General features: G+C 42.3%; 3 protein-coding genes across 4 annotated transcripts in view; 2 read left to right on the forward strand and 1 right to left on the reverse strand.

Annotated features, from left to right (window-relative positions):
- LOC109484001 (cell wall protein DAN4-like) overlaps positions 1-4,570 on the forward strand; it is a 10,147-nt gene extending 5,577 nt beyond the window's left edge. Inside the window, exons 2-6 of the mRNA XM_019787158.1 lie at positions 616-1,216; positions 1,636-1,748; positions 2,306-2,492; positions 3,311-3,493; positions 4,554-4,570. Coding sequence (XP_019642717.1) covers positions 616-1,216; positions 1,636-1,748; positions 2,306-2,492; positions 3,311-3,493; positions 4,554-4,570 — 1,101 coding nt within the window. The remainder of the gene's footprint in view (positions 1-615; positions 1,217-1,635; positions 1,749-2,305; positions 2,493-3,310; positions 3,494-4,553) is intronic.
- A 1,251-nt stretch (positions 4,571-5,821) lies between these two features.
- On the reverse strand, positions 5,822-12,799 carry LOC109484059 (proteasome subunit alpha type-6). Its single transcript, XM_019787256.1, has 7 exons — positions 12,484-12,799; positions 11,745-11,839; positions 10,484-10,565; positions 9,357-9,512; positions 8,153-8,331; positions 7,273-7,367; positions 5,822-6,483 (listed from the first exon to the last, which is right to left on the reverse strand). The coding sequence occupies exons 1-7, from the start codon at positions 12,557-12,559 to the stop codon at positions 6,426-6,428; spliced, it is 741 nt and encodes a 246-aa protein (XP_019642815.1). The 5' UTR covers positions 12,560-12,799; the 3' UTR covers positions 5,822-6,425.
- Positions 12,800-12,816: 17 nt separating this feature from the next.
- Positions 12,817-19,011, forward strand: LOC109484057 (adenosine 3'-phospho 5'-phosphosulfate transporter 1-like). 2 transcript variants are annotated; one of them, XM_019787255.1, is made up of 7 exons: positions 12,817-12,868; positions 14,443-14,657; positions 15,324-15,772; positions 16,183-16,434; positions 17,394-17,615; positions 18,386-18,553; positions 18,831-19,011. In XM_019787255.1, exons 2-7 carry the CDS (start codon positions 14,474-14,476, stop codon positions 18,864-18,866), a joined length of 1,311 nt encoding a protein of 436 aa, XP_019642814.1. In that variant the 5' UTR covers positions 12,817-12,868; positions 14,443-14,473; the 3' UTR covers positions 18,867-19,011. The 2 variants fall into 2 exon arrangements, with proteins under 2 accessions (XP_019642814.1, XP_019642813.1); XM_019787254.1 differs by lacking the exon at positions 12,817-12,868 and adding an exon at positions 12,876-13,050.
- The last annotated feature ends 17 nt before the right edge of the window (positions 19,012-19,028 follow it).

The raw sequence follows: 19,028 nt of genomic DNA on the forward strand, positions 1-19,028 counted from the left end.
TTTGATAAAAACCTATTTGTTGCATATCAAGTTAACATTAAATAGGAAACCGGTTAATAATGTTGATATTATTAATTCTATTATGTAATATCAATATCTCCATAGAAAATGGAGGTATTGTTTCTCTCTCATTATAACGTCTGTTAGTAGAAAAGAGGATACAACTTTTGTTGTAGAATATCAATATTAAGTGATCAACCTTCATTGGTTTTGTTATTCTGTCATCAACGAATGTAGGACCAACACAGGAACACATAATTCTGCCCCCCTCCCCTGGCGTTAGTTAGCCTGGGAAATTTTACCCTTGGTGCTATGCATCCTAGGAATAGGAAACCGGTTAATAACTGTTGATTATTGGCTTTCCACAGATTCCATATGTTATACATTCCTCCGCTCCTATCTACTCCGTGTCATCCTCATCACCTTTGCACTGACATTGTTGATTACTTCAGTGGTTGTTCCTGTCATTTATTTCACCGCCACGTCCGATATTTATCCGGTAAGTCGCCTTTTTAAAGATATACGTCGATGGAGGTTAGACATCCAGGTAATTAGTAAATTTTGAAAAATATACCCGATTGTTTGATAAATTGTTTCCTCGTGTACCCTCTCTAGTCACAAAGAGCAAATACGACTACGCCGCTAGCCGTAACAACCACACCTATGACAGAGACGACAACCAACCCAAGAATGGTGCCAACCAAGACAACCACGCTGTCAGTTGTGACAACCACACCGTCAGTTGTGACAACCACACCGTCAGTTGTTACAACCACGCCGTCAGTTGTTACAACCACGCCGTCAGTTGTGACAACCACGCCGTCAGTTGTGACAACCACGCCGTCAGTTGTGACAACCACACCGTCAGTTGTGACAACCACGCCGACAGTTGTGACAACCACGCCGTCAGTTGTGACAACCACGCCGTCAGTTGTGACAACCACGCCGTCAGTTGTGACAACCACGCCGTCAGTTGTGACAACCACGCCGTCAGTTGTTACAACTAAGCCGTCAGTTGTGACAACCACGCCTTCAGTTGTGACAACCACGCCTTCAGTTGTGACAACCACGCCTTCAGTTGTGACAACCACGCCTTCAGTTGTGACAACCACACCAGTATGCCGAAATGGTTACCAGCTGAGAAGTGGCATCTGCTACAAGGCCTTCAAGACTCAAATGAACTTTCTCGACGCACGTTGGACCTGCCGCACTGAAGGTAGGATTCGGAAACTCAATCTCTCATTTTATACTTCATTGTCCGTTGTATAAGTTACTATAACCAGCAAAGAGCAACATTTTTTTGCCAACCTTGCCCATCTAATTGGCCATTGATTTAGATTAGTCTTTTTGAAAGTGCTCGACTTCATCTTGGTCTCAGAGGCTCCTTGACGATACCCTCTGACGACTGTGGCAAAATGTTACTTACTCAAGCTTATATGAGAGATACGAAACGTTTCCAGCTGTAATTCCTTTGGTTAGCAATAATTTAGTACTGCTGTTTACATAATATTGAATGGGGAGGGAGTTTTTCTTCACATGTATCTGTTTCCATTTTAAGTTAAATACTATAGTGTATAACTTGAGTGCAGTCCCACTTTGTCCTTTTCTTTTTACTGTTTCTTCAATTAAAAAAAGGTGGGACACTCGCCATGCCGAAAGATGCGAGCACAAACGAGTTCCTGGTCTCCTTGAAGAATGATGAGGATGAGTATGGCAAGTTCTGGCTGGGCTTGGAGAGGAGCGAGGAGGTATCTGTATCTGTATTAGTGTAGCCAGTATAACCGCCCTTCGGCGTAACACACCAGCTTCTGTATCTGTATAGCCGGTATAACCGCCCTTCGGCGTAACACACCAGCTTCTGTATCTGTATAGTCGGTATAACCACCCTTCGGCGTAACACACCAGCTTCTGTATCTGTATAGCCGGTATAACCGCCCTTCGGCGTAACACACCAGCTTCTGTATCTGTATAGCCGGTATAACCGCCCTTCGGCGTAACACACCAGCTTATCTGTATAGCCGGTATAACCGCCCTTCAGTGTAACGCACCAGCTTCGCAGGCACGTGGCGCGGCGGCAGCTGGCTATATCACACCGAGCGACTTCTTACACTCAATCTTTGCACATTTAATTGCAGGAGTTGTTTAAAGCTTTCTAATGATGATGTCCCAACTGTACTTATGGTGGCAACGAGTTCCACTCTACGATAATTCTGGGGAAAGACGAGTTTTTGAACACCTCAATTCTTGGTTGATAATTCTGATATTTGAAGGCATGACTGTTTCTTGCTCTTCTCTGGGCTTGTAGGTATCTGTAGACTGGAAGTGGGCAGACGGTACCAGACTGGGACACTACAGCGCATGGGGACCAGGAGAACCCAACAACGACAAAAACGATGAGGATTGCGCACACTACATATATAAAGGGACGGCATGGAATGATGCACCATGTTCCATGGATGACATAAAACCCATTTGTCAAGTGAACCCAGAAGGTGTGATATTTCCTATTGTTTATAATCTATGAAACTTAACCACATAACAGGTGACTATCACCTCTTCAAGATGTCAAACCTGAGAACAGACTGTAAGGTTTAAATTTGAACTCTTACACCGGGGAGGGCCCTTATAATACTCTTTTCAATATGTGTGAGACCTATATGCAGACTCAGCTCACCCTGAAACGCAGTTGAGTAATGTGGCATATTTATACATGAACAGGAAAAAACTACACAATCCAAATCCTACAGTCTAAAATCTGATATATTTCTACCACACGGCGCAGTTTGCTCCTGGCTACCTTTCACATAACACAGGACCCACGTCATCGACTTTGGGGGTCGCCCAGCAATACTGTGTAATTTGACCATAACGGTATATATGCTGTACCTAAGGCCATGTTGATTTGATTATATGGATGACATCCTCTGGGAACCCCAAAACTGATGCGAACGTGTAAAGAAAAAAAGTTTGGCAAAAAAAAGTTTCCTTCATTATGAAATCTACGTGGTTTTGAAGGTTGAACAAATGACTCAGAGTATGGTTTGGCGAATAATCTAGTCTTCAAATTCAGTTCTGGACATTTTCGTCTTTTTCATTTGATTTTGGAATTCTACGACATTGGTATCGTTTTCCTATGTTTTTTTTTTTCAACTTACGGTATGCCCATTTTGCAACTGTTTTGTACGATTTACAGTATGGTTGAAATTTTTTGCTTGAAACGGCCGAAAATTCATGCACGCGCGGATGTCATCCATATAATCATATCAACATGGCCTAACCTTGAAACTTTCTTCTTCCTTCACTTTCACAGCTGCGAAGAGAGACGACTGCCGATTTGGATACAAACTCGTCTCCGGGGCCTGCTTCCGGCTCGACTTCCGAGAAATGAGCTACGACGCCGCCTCAGAAGCCTGCAAGGGACAGGGAGCGAGGCTAGCCATGCCTAAAACGAGAGAATTGGACACCGCTTTGAGAAACCTGGTCCGCACGGAAGGCAAAAACAGGCCCTATTACATCGGCCTGAGCGACAGGGAGGTGATCATTTTTCATTGGATTAGACGCTGGATCTGGGACGATGGGGCTTCATTGGGATACTACAAGGTACGTTTAGATAGACTCTCAGTAACCTAAAAATACATCAAATAGAAGCTGTCGTTCCTTATTCTTAGAGGAAAAAGTTCCTCTTCATAATGTGATATTTGTGTTATTTATTCATTGTTTAATTCAGGCAGAGCCCTTAGACATACATTTTGTAAATACACGTGACAGAGACAACAACATAATATACAGAGATCTAAAGTACAATTATGTATATAAATTCTCATCTAAATCTGAACATGTAGCTATGAAAAGAGTACAGTTAATGCATAAAATTACTTAGTATGTTGTTAATCTCCATAAAAAATTGTTTTTTTGGGGTATGTCCGTGCGTGTGTCCATCCGTGTGTGTGTGTGTGTTTCTTCATGGCCCGCAGGATTCATAGTCATGATTCCTTCAAAATCATTAATCACAATGTATCACAAGCTGTTTTTTTTTCATTGCATAACCCCGTTAACAGCTGACAGCTGGTAATATTCCCCTGGACGATAAAGAAAGATGATTGCAAAAGGGTAACACGGTGCATCAGAATTTGTTTAGGTAAATGGAGCCTATCTATGAGAGATTTTCAACTCCTCCTGAAAAGGTCTGACTTCTTAACATCATCATGGTTTCATGGAGGTCTGAGATCTCCCAATTCTTGTTATCATTTGGATGTTAAACGTTTCCCTAGCCTAGGCGCGGAGCGTGCGTAGTCCAGTGGTTAGCGACCCTGCCTCTGGACTAAGACGTTGGGAGTTTGAATCCCGGCTGTTGTCGCTCACCAGACACACGCTACTGGCAAGAGTGGCAGTCCTTAGGATGGGACGTTAAGCTGTGGTCCACTGTTGCTCATGTCGAAAAGAGCTAGGGGAATTTCCCCGGTACAATGAACCATTAAATACTGTACATAACACCTGTCTTCTCTGTCACGACCAATGTAGCTCTTTAATGACTTTCCCCTATGTTTGAACAGGGCTGGAAACCAGGTGAGCCGTCTGACCACAGATGGACCCACTGGACGAAACTGTGTGTGCAATACTGGTCAGGTATCACTGGGTTTCCCATGTGGGATGACACTAACTGCGATTGTAAACGCATGTTTATTTGTCAACAAGCACCCCAAGCTTCGTCTTATCAGTGGAAAGGAGAGGTGTAATACACAAATACATGCATTTGAGTCAGGCGTTTGCAAAAGATTTTATCTCTTTTAATATTTAGTACCAATGAGGACTTATCAAATCTTACCTGTACTGTAACGTTTTTTTAAGAACCTTTCGATAAATTACTCTTTTAAGATATTTCAATATTTGTAATAATTGTATGGTGTATTTAAAATTTTAAACAATTGTTAAATTTTATCCCTATGTGTGTAAACAGCTGTGTGTTGCATTTGTAATCGTAATAATGTTGTATTTTGTAACCAGACCCAACAATTCAGCCGAATGCATCTCGGCTGCCAGAGGGTCCTGGGATTTATTTGTTTATCAACAATAAACCAGTCTACACATATACTATATACTAAAGGGCTCTGCCCCTGAGACGTCACCAAAATCAAGCGACTCTGCAACCAAAACCCAATACTAAAATTCACAGTGTGTTTTAAACGTCAGTTCCATGTTAAAGATCTCATGATCACACTGTTATTTGATTTACATTTGTTATCTTACCTATGTATATAGATCTCTAACCTACATTGTATGTATATAGATCTCTAACACACACACACACTCACTCACTGACACACACACACACTCACTCACTCACTGACACATACACACACATACATTTAATTGTAAAACTGCTCAACGATCTTTATGTACGTAATATGGTTAGAGGTTTTTGGAATCTGCAAATGAAAATCAGAAAATAATACATTTTTGCCCTTTTATAAGGAGGCCCTTCATAAGTTCTAAAAGACTTTAGTGCATTTCAAAACAGAAATACTCCACAATAAAAGTATAACAATGTCAAGCAAAAGTAATCAACACATTAATTGAGCTGGTGTGACTTAGCAAGATTTATTCTATTTACTCTATTTATTATCTATTTCAGGCTCAGGTCAAAGGCCCATATCATTATTAACTGTATTTGTCTTAAAAATGCTTATTAAATATATAACTTACTGTTTCATTCTTCATTCATTTCTTAGTTTGTTAAAAGGGAAAATTTCATTCTTTTCGGGGTAGGACTTGGCTGTAAAACAAATGATTACTAGACTACCAAGAAAAATAAAACAAAGACTGCCTGTGCCAGATGTTTGTTTATTGGCATCTAACATAGCTTGTCTACATACAAGTGAATCGAACCACAAGGTATCAACAGTTACTGTTATTAAAGATGAAGTTTCAGGAGCATCATTCTTAACTTCTCAGTCCATATGTATGGTGGTGTGGAGAATGTTTTAATAATACATATGTGTGAAACAGAGAAGATAATATCTATAATAATGAGAGAGCAGACTGGCATACATGTAGTAATACCTTTAGGCCATGTTGATTTGATTATATGGATGACATCCTCTTGGAACTCCAGAAGACTTTTTTGGGAACGGATGAAAATTCATGCTCGTGTGGATGTCATCCACATATTCAAATCAACATGGCCTTACTGTAACATCTGAAACCAGGGTGTGGACATAGCAGGAAAAAGAAGACACCAACACTACCAGTGTCAATCTATTGTACAATAAATTTTGTTCACAAGTCTTACAAAGATCCCCGGACTTAAGCACAAAAGTTGTGTACAGTTTCCTGCTTCAGAACGTCCTACATGGAGTATATATATGTAGTTGAACTACTAGAACATGTATGTTTCTTCTAGATCACTGGTACAAAATCCTGTAGCATCAGTCCCTCTCAGCAATGCTCACCAACTGTTGGTCAATTTCTGCTTCTGTCAGCACTCTGTGAAAAACACACCAGAAAAGGTAGTCATGAAGACTGGTAATAAGACGTCATGTTTTCATCTGCGGAACTTGTCAATAATTACTAATGTTGAAGCTTTTGATACTCACAAAACATATCTTGGTTACAAGTATCAGGTAGGGAATATATACATGTAAATGAACCTCAAGAGCAGTTTTTTTTCAAACATGGAAGTCATTGATCTTTTGGGAATTATGCAGAATAAATTTGTATCACTGACATTGCATGAGTACAAAGTCTATCATTTTGAACGTGTCTCAAGAAATCCCTACACTGGTATATACCTATCCTAAGCTATCTCACCTACAGTGACGTACAGCATATCTAAAACATTATAAATCTATTAAATCACAGTCTATGTTAGCCTGGGTGCCATCCTCCAAGTTTGGACTTGCTGCCATAATTATGTAACGTCTGGTGATGACGTCACGTAATGAGGTAGCCCAAGCGGCGCGACAGAACATAAGAATAAGATCTTAACGTCGCCGTTTGAACGTCCAAACGGCTTACCTAATATGTACACACCTTTCCTACAAAAGCGCCCCCCAAAAAAAGGTCTTAGACTAGTAGGACCGTTCAGCGCACTCGTTCAAAATCTGGACGAATTTTCAGATTCCTGACGTTACATACATGTATGTCAGCAAGTCCAGACCCAGTGGTAGCACCAGCGACATTAGGGAGCGGGCGAATACTACGGAGGATGGCACCCAGTTTAATTCTATGTACATTTGTAGGACAATGATGAGTTTTTGTCTGTTCGAAGCCCACCTGAACTTGCGGTTGCCTTCGTCGACCACTGCCACTTCGATCTCTGTGGGTTTGAAGTCAGCAGACAGGATGGTGGACAGACAGGTGATGGCAGTCTGGGGAGTGGGAAGGAAAGTATTACATTCATGTGTTCTTGAATGTGTGTGTGTGTGTGTGTGTGTTTGTGAGTGTGTGTGTGTTTGCATGTGTGTGTGAGTGTGTGTGTGTTTGCATGTGTGTGTGAGTGTGAGTGTGTGAGTGTGTGTTTGCATGTGTGTGTGTGTGTGTGTGAGTGTGTGCGTGCACATCTTTATGTTTGTGTGTGTGTCATACACATTCAGGCAGGTTAAATGTACCAAAGATATAGTGTATACTGTATTGTGTATGCTGTGTGGTTTGTATCCAACACAGACCTTTGGAATATAACAAAAAGTACTGGTCCTTGCTTTCTTGTCAATACCGGAAGGGTGTCATGGGTAATAATGAGACACAATAATATTCTATACAGGCAATTTACACAAAAGATGGCTGGAAGTACTTAGCATTGTTCCATTTCATACTTTCCATACTCTCCTATTGAACAAATACACCTGTTAAAATCTCCCAGCCTTTCAGCCAGGCTCTTTCAGCAGTCTTTAATTTCTTACAATGTAATTGTATACAATCATGTTTTTGATTAGTTGTTATGTAATGTTAAGATGCCTAAAATGTACAATTCAGCAACTGTGCAGCATACCAGATGCTGCTGCCACTCACACACTGTCCAGTTTATCGTCTGTTGTTCCCGTTTTTTTTGCCATGTGTTTTAGTTTATCGTCTGTTGTTCCTGTCTTTTTTGCCTTTTTTTTCAATGTAAAATGAAGTCAATAAACACAATTAATAAATAAATATATAAACCCACCTCGACTGCCTCGTTGTACGTGAAGTCCACCTTCTTCTTGATTTTCTTCTCCAGGAAGGAGTTAGCCTCCGTCTGCTTGACTCCGACGCTGGTGGCCTTGTAGCCACAGTAGTAACCAGCCGGGTCCGTCTTGTACACCTGGGGACCGTGCTCATCATCGTAACCTATCAGGATCATACCTGGAACAGGAGGAAGGGGTTTTTGTAGAATAATTGATAAATTGTGTAGAATAATTGTTAACGTATGGTGGCCTTGTAGCAGAACAGGAGGCAGGGTTTTTGTAGAAAAATGCAAAAGTAGAGGAGCGAAAGTAGGGCAACAATGCAAAGGAACGGGGATAGTGCAGAGTTAAGAAAACCTGATACAAAAGTATAGCATTGTAAGCAGTTTTGACTGTCAATAAAAACTGTATTAACTATTATTACTTATGACAATTATTTTAAACCATACACACACAAAAAAAGGGATGCACCGTCTCTTCTGTATTATTACTACATGAAAATCAAAACTTCATTCAGATCAATGAGATATATTACCAATCCTCTTTTAGTTTTAGTCATGTTCTAAATCTGGTTGCTGGGATACTTTGGATAGATCATTGACTCCCTTTAGCTTTCATACAAAAGTAGTTAGGCCACAACACTTAGTTCATACCAGCAGCCTGCACCAAAAGACTGAAAAACTCTTTCCTACACAAGGCAATACGCCTGTACAACGAGTCATTGCAGCAATGACTTTCAAGACTCTGGACTTCACTTCAGTGCCCTGTGTATTGTGTGACTTTGTAACATGTTCGTTTGCGTGTCTGTATATGTATTGTCATGTAAATGTGTATTTGTATTTACTATGTAAAAAAAACTTGTAAAAATCAGTGTAATTCAGCTTGGTCGACATTGTAAACTGGCTGCAAGGCTGATTTTATTAATAAAACTATGTTTAAAGTTACAACTTTAGATCCAACACAAAAAATTCTCTCACCTAGAGCTTTCGACCAGTCACTCTGGTCTTCCTCAGTAGACTGACCCAGTGAGGCTTGTCACATGGCTTCTCTGAAGTGTGACTAGTCGAAAGCTCTAGGTGGGAAAACTTCTTTGTGTTGGATCTTAAGTTTTAACTTCAAACATGTAACTACTGACGCAGATGAACTTCCATGTTAGTTCATACTAAGTAAGCCTCTACAAAAAAAAAAATTTTAACCACTTACAGCACCCCAGTGGTCTCATCTCGGCGTTCTGGGTGTAGACCTGTGAGATGTCGGCTATCCGCTTGCAGAGCATGTCCACCGGGATCTCGTACCCGTACTTGTACTTCCAGTTGGCGGCTTCGTACCGGGCCCGCTGCACCTGCGACCGGCTGTCAGCTAGGGGATGGAAGGAAACTTTTCAAATACCACCTGCACTCTCAGTGTGCAAAATACCAGGTTGCCCAGTTGCCCCGGGCAGCCATATTTTACTTGGGGCAACCTATTTTTGAACCCAGGTAGCCCAGTGTGCTACCCCCAAAATCATGCCCACTTGGCTTGCACCACTGTATCCGGCAGATGCTTTTTAATTTTAGGTATTAATGGCTATTACTAGTATCAGTTAACTAAAGGCTGTTAGAAATATTGTCAAAGGCTTATGTATGTAACATTATTCAGTTTGAGGAAAGTAGTAACTTATAGGTGAGGCAACCTAAAATTCTGATGGGCAACCTAATTTTTGCCTGGTTCAAAAAAGTATTTTGTACACTGACTCTCCTTTATCAACATGCATGATCATAGTAGTACGATGCGAAACTTTATTCAACAAAGGGTACACAAGGAACAAATCTTCAACGACCACTGTTGCCTTCATCAGGATGATTAATATCCTTAAATTGGCATTACCTTAAGATGTGACAATATTTTCAAACCACTCACTATACTGTATATTCCTCTATTTGATTTATTCAAATTGTTATAAGTTGATAAGGGGGGCCTTGACATAAGAATAAGCCTTTGGCCACCTTTGCACTTGTTATGTTTTTTTTAATCCAAGTTTAATGTCATTTTCCCCCGAGACGGGGGTTAGACGTGCGCTTGCATCAAATGCAAGTCTTTTTTTGGAGCAAGATTTTTACGCCTGGATGCCCTTCCTAACGCCCTCCCTCTAACTGAGGTGGGGGGGGGGGAATATGTGTTAAGTGCCTTTCTTATGGGCACAACGTCTGGGTGCATGTCTCAGGTCCAACCCTGGGGATTGAACCTGGGTCTCCTTGCTTGACAGTCAGATGCTCTATCCACTACACCACACAGATGCCACATGTATTTGTCATTTTTAAGTGCAAATAAATGAACAAACAGAAACAAACCTATCATGCCGGTCATGACACAGCCGATGTAGTCGGTGATGGGGAAGATGTGAGTCACTGTCTCTGCATCCAGCAGCTTGTCCTGAAGAGGGAAACAGTCACAAAGGTAAAAAAAAACACTAATTAAGTATCCTACAATGTGTTTGTTTCTCATGACCGATAAACCGCCATAAGGCGTAACACACGTAACAGTTTTGTACATGTACAAGCTGCGTAAGACCGGACTGTAAGGTTTGAACCACTCACACCGGGAAGGGTCCTGCTCTTTTTGATAAGTGTGGTGGGTTCTTTAACGTGCATGGGGTGTGGCTCTCCCAAACACGGGACCTCCATTTAACGTCCTTTCCGAGGGACGTCCCTAACCAAAACAATTACTCATTTCCACCTGATCGTATGAGTGAAGTGAGGAAAGTCGTGTAAAGTGCCTTTCCCAAGGGCACAAGATCGGTGACATGGGCAGGATTCGAACCCGCGACCTCTTGGGTGTGAGCCTACTGTGCCACACGACCCCTCAGGAGAAAGGCACACTTTCACACACAATTCTTCTCGGACCTAAAGGAGTGGACCGGCCAAACAGCCAACCAGATGGCCAGACTGGCAGAAGATCGTCAGCAGTGGAAAAGCGTTTTCCCAAACATCATGCTGCCCCAACGGCTGAATATGCTATGGGAGAGAGTGAGATCCTACAACAGAACACTATTGAAATTACACCACATGGAAACATGTATCCTTGCCAGGAATATTATTACAGCAAATCTTTGTCTTCTCATCCAGTAACATGAATGGAATAACCAAGGACATAATGTCCTTGGGATAACTGACAAACTATGATCAAAACATTATACAGGGGGTTTTCTAGAAAAATTTAGCATGAGGGAGCAGATCGCAAGCATGACAAGGAATGAAGCGACCGAGGGGGGATTTTTCAATAGGATTAGCCACTTAGGGTTCAATCTCAAAATTGATGTGAGGGAGCTGGCTGGTTACATGAGGGAGCAGCTCCCTTATTCCCCTGTTTAGAAAAACCCCTGTTATATGTATACCACAAGGAAACTGTTACTCAAGCAACCGGACAGATTTCTAAAGTTGTTTGTAAAATTTCTTGAGAAACCTGGTAATAGTTTTGTTTTCTTGCGTACCTCATTACCCGGATGTCTAACATTAATTGATGGATTATAAGTACATTTTGTATATTCTTCCAATGACAGAATTACATGATGTTAAGTGTTGTCTTGTTGTCTGATACATAACATCTACTTACGGGGACTTTTTTCTGGGTGACGACAACGGCACAGTCTTTTCCTCTGACAGCAACAGAAGTCAGTCCTCCCTGGTTTACTGCTTTGAAGGCGTATTCTGTAATGGAGAAATGTCATCAGGTACGGATGCAACTGGGATACGGTTTGAATCCAGAGTTTGTTTGTTTGTCTGTTTTACCTGTTTGCTAATCTACCAGCAGTGCTTGAAATTAAAGGTGGTCCAAAGGCCACTGAAAACTAAAATTTACACTGGGACAACTAAAACTAGTAAAAGACACTTTGGGACATTTTTGGGACAAAAAAACAGGTTGGGACAGTTCATCCTCACTTTGGGACAATTGAAATTTATTTTTGGGAATGTAATTCAATGTGTGCTATGGGATCATGCTTTGCTTTTGACTGTCTTCATCAACAAAAAAATTTATGCTGGTCATCATTCCACCTCTCATGAATTATTTTTGTTGCTACACAGAAACGGACGTGGTTTAATTAATTGTAGTATATACAGCTATAAGAGTACCCAATGTGGAGAACTAGCTGTCAAATATTGCTGGCAGTCATTGAATTACTATTTACTGGTGTTTAAAAATCACACATATCAAGACATGGGGGAGGGGGGCTATGTCCATGCGCTGACTCATGGAGGCCTACATACAAGTCCACAAAGAAAGTTACAAAACTCGACAGAAATTGACAATAATGTCGAAGGAAACAAAACAGATAAAAACTCGGAAAACTGACCGACTTGGTACAATCGCCCTTCCGGCGAAAATATCGTGATATGACGGTCAAACCCGGCGCTAGTTCCGCGGGACATCTTCGGTGATTTTTTCTCTTTCCTCGATTCACAAAATGGCGGTCGGGTCGTGAACTTTCACCTCCGACCTGCACTGACGGAATTCATCCGCCAACATGGAAACCAGTTCAGCAAGTTTCTATTGTCCTTGGGGAAAGAGGCGTGTCTTTATCTGCACAGGTATCTGCGCGTGACGTAAATTGTATGCCGTCTTAAAAAAACAGGTCGACTGGCTCCCGGCTAGAAATCATTCGCTGTCTGATCTCTGATTTTTTTCTGAGGGAGAACTACGTTTTGTCCATGTCTCCGGAAGTGTAGGGATCCGGCCGGGTGAGTGTGGAGGGTGTGAAGAGGCTCGGTATATATGAGATAAAGTTTAATATATTTTGTAGCCGGAAAAATGTGTATTGTTGGCGGATATCTCGGAGAGAGGGGACGTTTTTAGCAGCTCGCTTTTGTACCTGTATGAGGGGCCACGTCACCAAGGTCGTGCTAGTAATGGCGGGCGTTGGGTGAGTGTAGGAAATTATAGATATACCGGGGATATCACATATCGTGATGTTAGCACATGTTGTTGAGGTTTGTAGGTTTTATATGATCATTTTAATAAAACTTTCTAAAAGGAAGGGATTTCAAAACAGCTGTTGATAATTGTTTTGGCACAGTATCACCAATGTACCTCAAACACAACCTAGCTGTAAGGCTACTAGTAAAGTTACTTGTGACAAATTCAATAATGTACTTCAAGTAACAGTTACAGAATTTTTTTACAGGTTTAACGTTAACATTACACTATGAAAGGTTTTGTTTGTTTTTTCTGGTTGTTGTTGTTTTGTCATGTAACTTCTGGCAGTATTCCAGCAACTGTAAATCTGCATCTTCCAGGAATCCTAATTACTATAGTACCTGTTTTGTACTTTGCTCAAAATAAGTTTTACATGTAACATTACTATAGCACAGGATCAGCATTCTCTCTTGTCTTCTTCAACTGAAGTTCTTCAACAGTCAGACAACATGTTAGCGTTAGAGACAGAGCAGGCATTTGGAGTGCACAAATGATTATTATCCCCCCCCCCCCCATTTGTCCTGGTGACAATATTGCCTCATAAAAAAGGGAAGCTTTCTGTTAGACTCCTCACACTTTACAGGCCACTGATTTTGTGGACACCTTGGGGCTACGTAGTTAATTATTCACAACCATATCACATTAAGAATTCATTAGAAGATAAACACCACTACATCGTAAACTAGAAACCGTCACAGGTCTCAGAAACCGTCACAGGTCTCAGAAACCGTCACAGGTCTCAGAAACCGTCACAGGTCTCAGAAACCGTCACAGGTCTCAGAAACCGTCACAGGTCTCAGAAACCGTCACAGGTCTCAGAAACCGTCACAGGTCTCAGAAACTGTCACAGGTCTCAAACCAGAAAACTGATCACATATTCGTTTGGAGAATGTCAAACATTTGTCATGTATAACAACAAACTACTGCTCTTTTTTTATTACACTTAAACACATTCATATACATGCATGGTGACCAGCCCTCCAACTCTGTCCTGCCACTTGCATAAGTACATAAATTATAATCCAACACAACAGGGTATCTGCTACAGCACCAGTTACCATGGTGACAGTCGTCTGGTCTAGGTCGTTGACCTTATGTGTTTGAAAAAAAAGAAAAAAATCTAACAAAAATAATGTTTTTCTTCTGCGAAGATAAACATAATAATAAGTGTTGTACCATGTGTTGCAGGTTTTTCGTGTTTGTGCTTGTTGTGCTGACCATGGACCTGGGAGAAGTCATCGCTCATATATTCATGTAACATTGACCAGCCCCTCCAACTCTGTCCTGCCACTTGCTACATAATGTAAATTAATAATAAGTGTTGTACCATGTGTTGCAGGTTTTTCGTGTTTGTGCTTGTTGTGCTGACCATGGACCTGGGAGAAGTCATCGCTCAGTCCACCTGGGGGGGAGGAGAGGGCTCGTCCCTGGCCGGGCTGACGGACTTCTGGGTGTTCCGCTTCCTGCTGAACATCCTGGGTTACGCCTCCATCGTCATCCCGGCAGCCATCCTCATCAGATACATCAAGAGGAGCAACTTCTTAGAGCGAGGAGGTGGGTGGCTTCTGTATCTGTATCTGTATCTGTATACTCATAACTGGTATAACGTGGCCCCTCAGCATACCAAACCAGCTTCTGTATCTGTATCATCAGATACATCAAGAGGAGTAATTTCTTAGAGCGAGGAGGTGGGGCATCATGTTCTTGTGGATTATCCAATGTCTGTATCGGTATAACCGGTATAACCGCCCTTCAGCGTAACACACCAGCTTCGCAGGCACACGGCGCGGCAGCAGCTAATGTGATGAGATGTATCTTTTAATTAAAGTTTTTAATTAAATGTATGAGCACTTGGTGAGAACTTGAGTGATGAAATAGAGTACTAAGTAGTTAGCATGTTCTCTATAATAGCTTTTCTTTACTTTCTTTGACACTGTACAGTACATGCAATTAGCCTTTAGGCATGGTTTTACATACTTATATTTGCCATTTAGAATGACATCTGGAGTACCATGAATGAAATTATAGGATGACTAGGTCTTGCTATTGGCCCCAACAACAGCAGTAACATTATAGTTACAAGTACATGTATGACCATACTCAAGCAACTTGATATATATCGTGATAAGTTGCTTGATTAACTGTTTTCTTGTGTATCTTATTGCCTGAATGTCTTTCATTTCATAAAGTATTGACAGTTGCACCCTGTTGTCCTTTCAGGCCAAGGCTGTACCTACAACGTGGTGAAGGCCTGTGTGTACGGGACGGCAGACGAACTCCCCACCACCCAGGCGGACAGCGACGCGCCCACGCCCTCCCCCTCCCGGTTCCCGCGGTGGGCTGTCCTGATCTTCTGCGTCGTCGGCCTGCAGGGTTCCTACCTCACGTGGGGCGTCCTGCAGGAGCGAATCATGCGGCACGAGTACGGCGGAACCGAGGACGAGCCGTCAGAAAAGTTTAAAAACTCGCAATTCCTCGTCTTCGTCAATCGAATCTTAGCGTTAACGATAGCGGGCGTCTACCTTAGTTTATTCCGGCAGCCCAGACACGGCTGCCCCATGTATAAATACTCGTACGCCTCCCTGTCGAACATCATGAGCAGCTGGTGCCAGTACGAAGCGCTCAAGTTCGTCAGCTTTCCCACGCAGGTCCTAGCCAAGGCGTCCAAGGTCAGTGTTAGAAATTGTTTATTGAATCGATCTCCATTAGTTTGTACAGACTGAGTTGCCATACATACTATTCTTCCTGGAGTTGTTATACACATACACTACTACAACATGGTGAGGCTTAACTACATACTAATAACGTAACAACTTGTCATCATTTGCACTCCTCCCCCGAGTGTGTAGTGAACAAGCCCCGGGGTCACAGAAAGTAGGGCTATCTGGGCCAGACAGGTCTCCCCAAGGGTTTCCAGGAATGTGGGAATAGATGTGGGTCAGAGATAGATGCCTCTGGACATTCCATTCCTGTGGACAAAATGCCTGTACCATTCCTAGAATTCTTGCAAACTGCACACAATACTGTACCATTAGGCTCCTCCCTGAGACGTCGCCAAAAAGTATTTCTACCCCTGCAGGTCATCCCGGTGATGCTGATGGGGAAGGTGGTGTCGAGGAAATCGTACGAGTACTACGAGTACGTCATCGCCGCGCTTATATCCCTGGGTCTCAGCATGTTCCTGATCGCCCACGGCCCGGATGACGAGAAGAAGAGCACGACAGTCACCACCTTCTCCGGCATCCTGCTGCTGGCCGGCTACATGATGTTCGACAGCTTCACTGCAAACTGGCAGGCAGAGCTCTACAAGTACAAGATGTCCTCCTTTCAGGTAGGAAGGCAGTGTCACTCCATCACTCACTAGATTTATCCAGTTTAGTGTCTGTTATTCCCTGTCTTCCAAGGGTTAGACGTGCTTGCACACTGATGCCAAGACTTGATGGCAGCCCGCCATTTGCCTCTGTCCTGTGCGTTCAAACTGTGCAAGTTGAGATGGAGAAATCCTCCATTATGTCGTGGATCCATCTCTTCCTTGGTAGACAGTGTGTGTTTTGGTTTGTGCGTGTTAAAAGCAAACACCTTATTCATAGTTTGTGTACACTACCTAATGAGAAGCTGCATAGATATCGCTATCATAAAAATGAATGTTGGTTTTTGCAACCAATTTCAGTTAACTGCTATCCTGTGAACTTATCATTTTACATTACTGTTATCAAATCACTTGTCTTTTGCCCCGTACCCGCACTTGCCGCCACTGTGAAGATTAAGTTCTAAAAAAAAAAAAGAGAAAAAAAAGATAATGGTTTTTTATTGTCCAAACAGTACCCGTGCAGTCGCAGCCTTTATACGGCTGAATTGATGCAGGGTATCACATAATAATCAATACAAATCACAACAATATATTTATTACAACAATCAAATAATACACATGATACACATATTTTTTCCACAATTATTTTTTTGTGGAACTGTCGCAAGGGTCTGTGCAGCTGCCATTCGGCGCCACAAGGTGACCTCAATACGACTTTCCCCAACCGAAGTTAGGTACCCATTCACACCTGGGTGGAGTGAGGAAAGTCGTGTAAAGTGCCTTTCCCAAGGGCACAACGTCGGGGCGCATGTTCAGACATGTACCGGGTACGACTCGGAATCGAACCCGGGTCTCCCCGCTTCAAAGTCGATTGCTCTAACCACTACGCCACCCGACGCCACATGTTCTATGAACATGTCCCTGAAATTTTGCTACTGTAACAGAAAAGTGAATAACAGTGCCGTCTGTGTTCTTCCCAGATGATGTTCGGAGTGAACTGCTTCTCCTGCCTGTTCACGTCGGCGGCGCTGCTGCAGCAGGGAGGCTTCATCGAGGCCTTCTCCTTCATGTTCCGCCACCAGCTCTTCACCTTCCACGTCTTCCTCAACTCCATCTGCAGCGCCACCGGACAGATGTTCATCTTCTTCACCATCAACCAGTTCGGAGCCATGGTGTTCGTCATCATCATGACCACGCGACAGGTTTGTGTGGCCTGTTCTTTGAGTCTATGGCAATCACTCGATATCTTTATTTGCAATCAGATACAGATTCATGCACAGATACAGATTCATGCACAGATTCATGTACAGATACAGATTCATGCACAGATACAGATTTATGTACAGATACAGATTCATGTACAGATACAGATTCATGTACAGATACAGATTCATGTACAGATACAGATTCATGCACAGATACAGATTCATGCACAGATACATATTCATGTGCAGATACAGATTCATGTACAGATACAGATTCATGCACAGATACAGATTCATGCACAGATACATGCACAGATACAGATTCATGCACAGATACAGATTCATGCACAGATACATATTCATGTACAGATACAGATTCATGTACAGATATACAGATTCATGTACAGACATAGATACAGATTGTCTGAGTATGACGACCATGTCAGTCCCTACACCTGAGTGAGGTTTACAGTTGACACGGTGGCCTTCGCGTGGATTTGTTTAAGGTGGATAACAGGTTGCGAATCTGAGACCCAGACACTTGGGCATCCGTCTTCCCCGGCGGATCCATATCAAGGGAGACGTGGTTATTTTGTAAATGATGTCAATGTAACCAAATGGTTCTCTTAAGGTTTTTAATCTTCCATGTAATTTTGATAATGCATTTTGTAAATTAGCGATAATTCAGATTTTTCGGAAGTCTGTCAAATGCTAATAAAGCTTTCGTTTCTTATGTCTCATTCTCTCCCTCCGTCTCTCTCTCTCAGGCGCTGGCCATCCTGCTGTCCTGTATCATCTACGCGCACCCGGTGTCGATCATGGGCGGGTTCGGCATCGCCATCGTGTTCCTGGCCATGTTCCTGCGGGTCTACGCCTCACACAGGATGAAGCAGAAGAAAGCGAGACAGCAGGAGGTTAACAACACCGGCGTGAAAGTATGAAAAAGAAATCATTAAACTTCAGCTGTGCTCGTAGGACTCAATATGAAGTAATAGCTACCTCTTACATTGTATGAAGCAAGTTTTGTTTAAATGTAATTTTCAACACAAGAAATTGGACTTACCCAAATTCATCTCTGTCATCTACATAATGTCATGTCACGGAAGCGGTGGATTGGTCATTCTTTCACAAAGACTGGAGTTATCCAGTCGGAAATTTGGGTAAGTTCAATTTATTGTGTTGGAAATTACGGTTTAAACTTGCCTCACACAGGATGAAGCAGAAGAAGGCGAGACAGCAGGAGATTAACAACACCAGGGTGAAAGTATGAAGTAGGAGCACTGGTAGTTATCTTAAAACTTCAGCAGCACGTCGGCAGAACGTACTGCACCTCCACGAAACCTCTAATGTATTGTACATAGCATTTTGGCAGAACGTCTCATAGAAGGTTGTATTTGCACATATAAGGTT

Source organism: Branchiostoma belcheri, unplaced genomic scaffold (genome assembly GCF_001625305.1).
Source record: "Branchiostoma belcheri isolate BF01 breed outbred unplaced genomic scaffold, Haploidv18h27 scaffold68, whole genome shotgun sequence".
Lineage (NCBI taxonomy): Eukaryota > Metazoa > Chordata > Leptocardii > Amphioxiformes > Branchiostomatidae > Branchiostoma > Branchiostoma belcheri.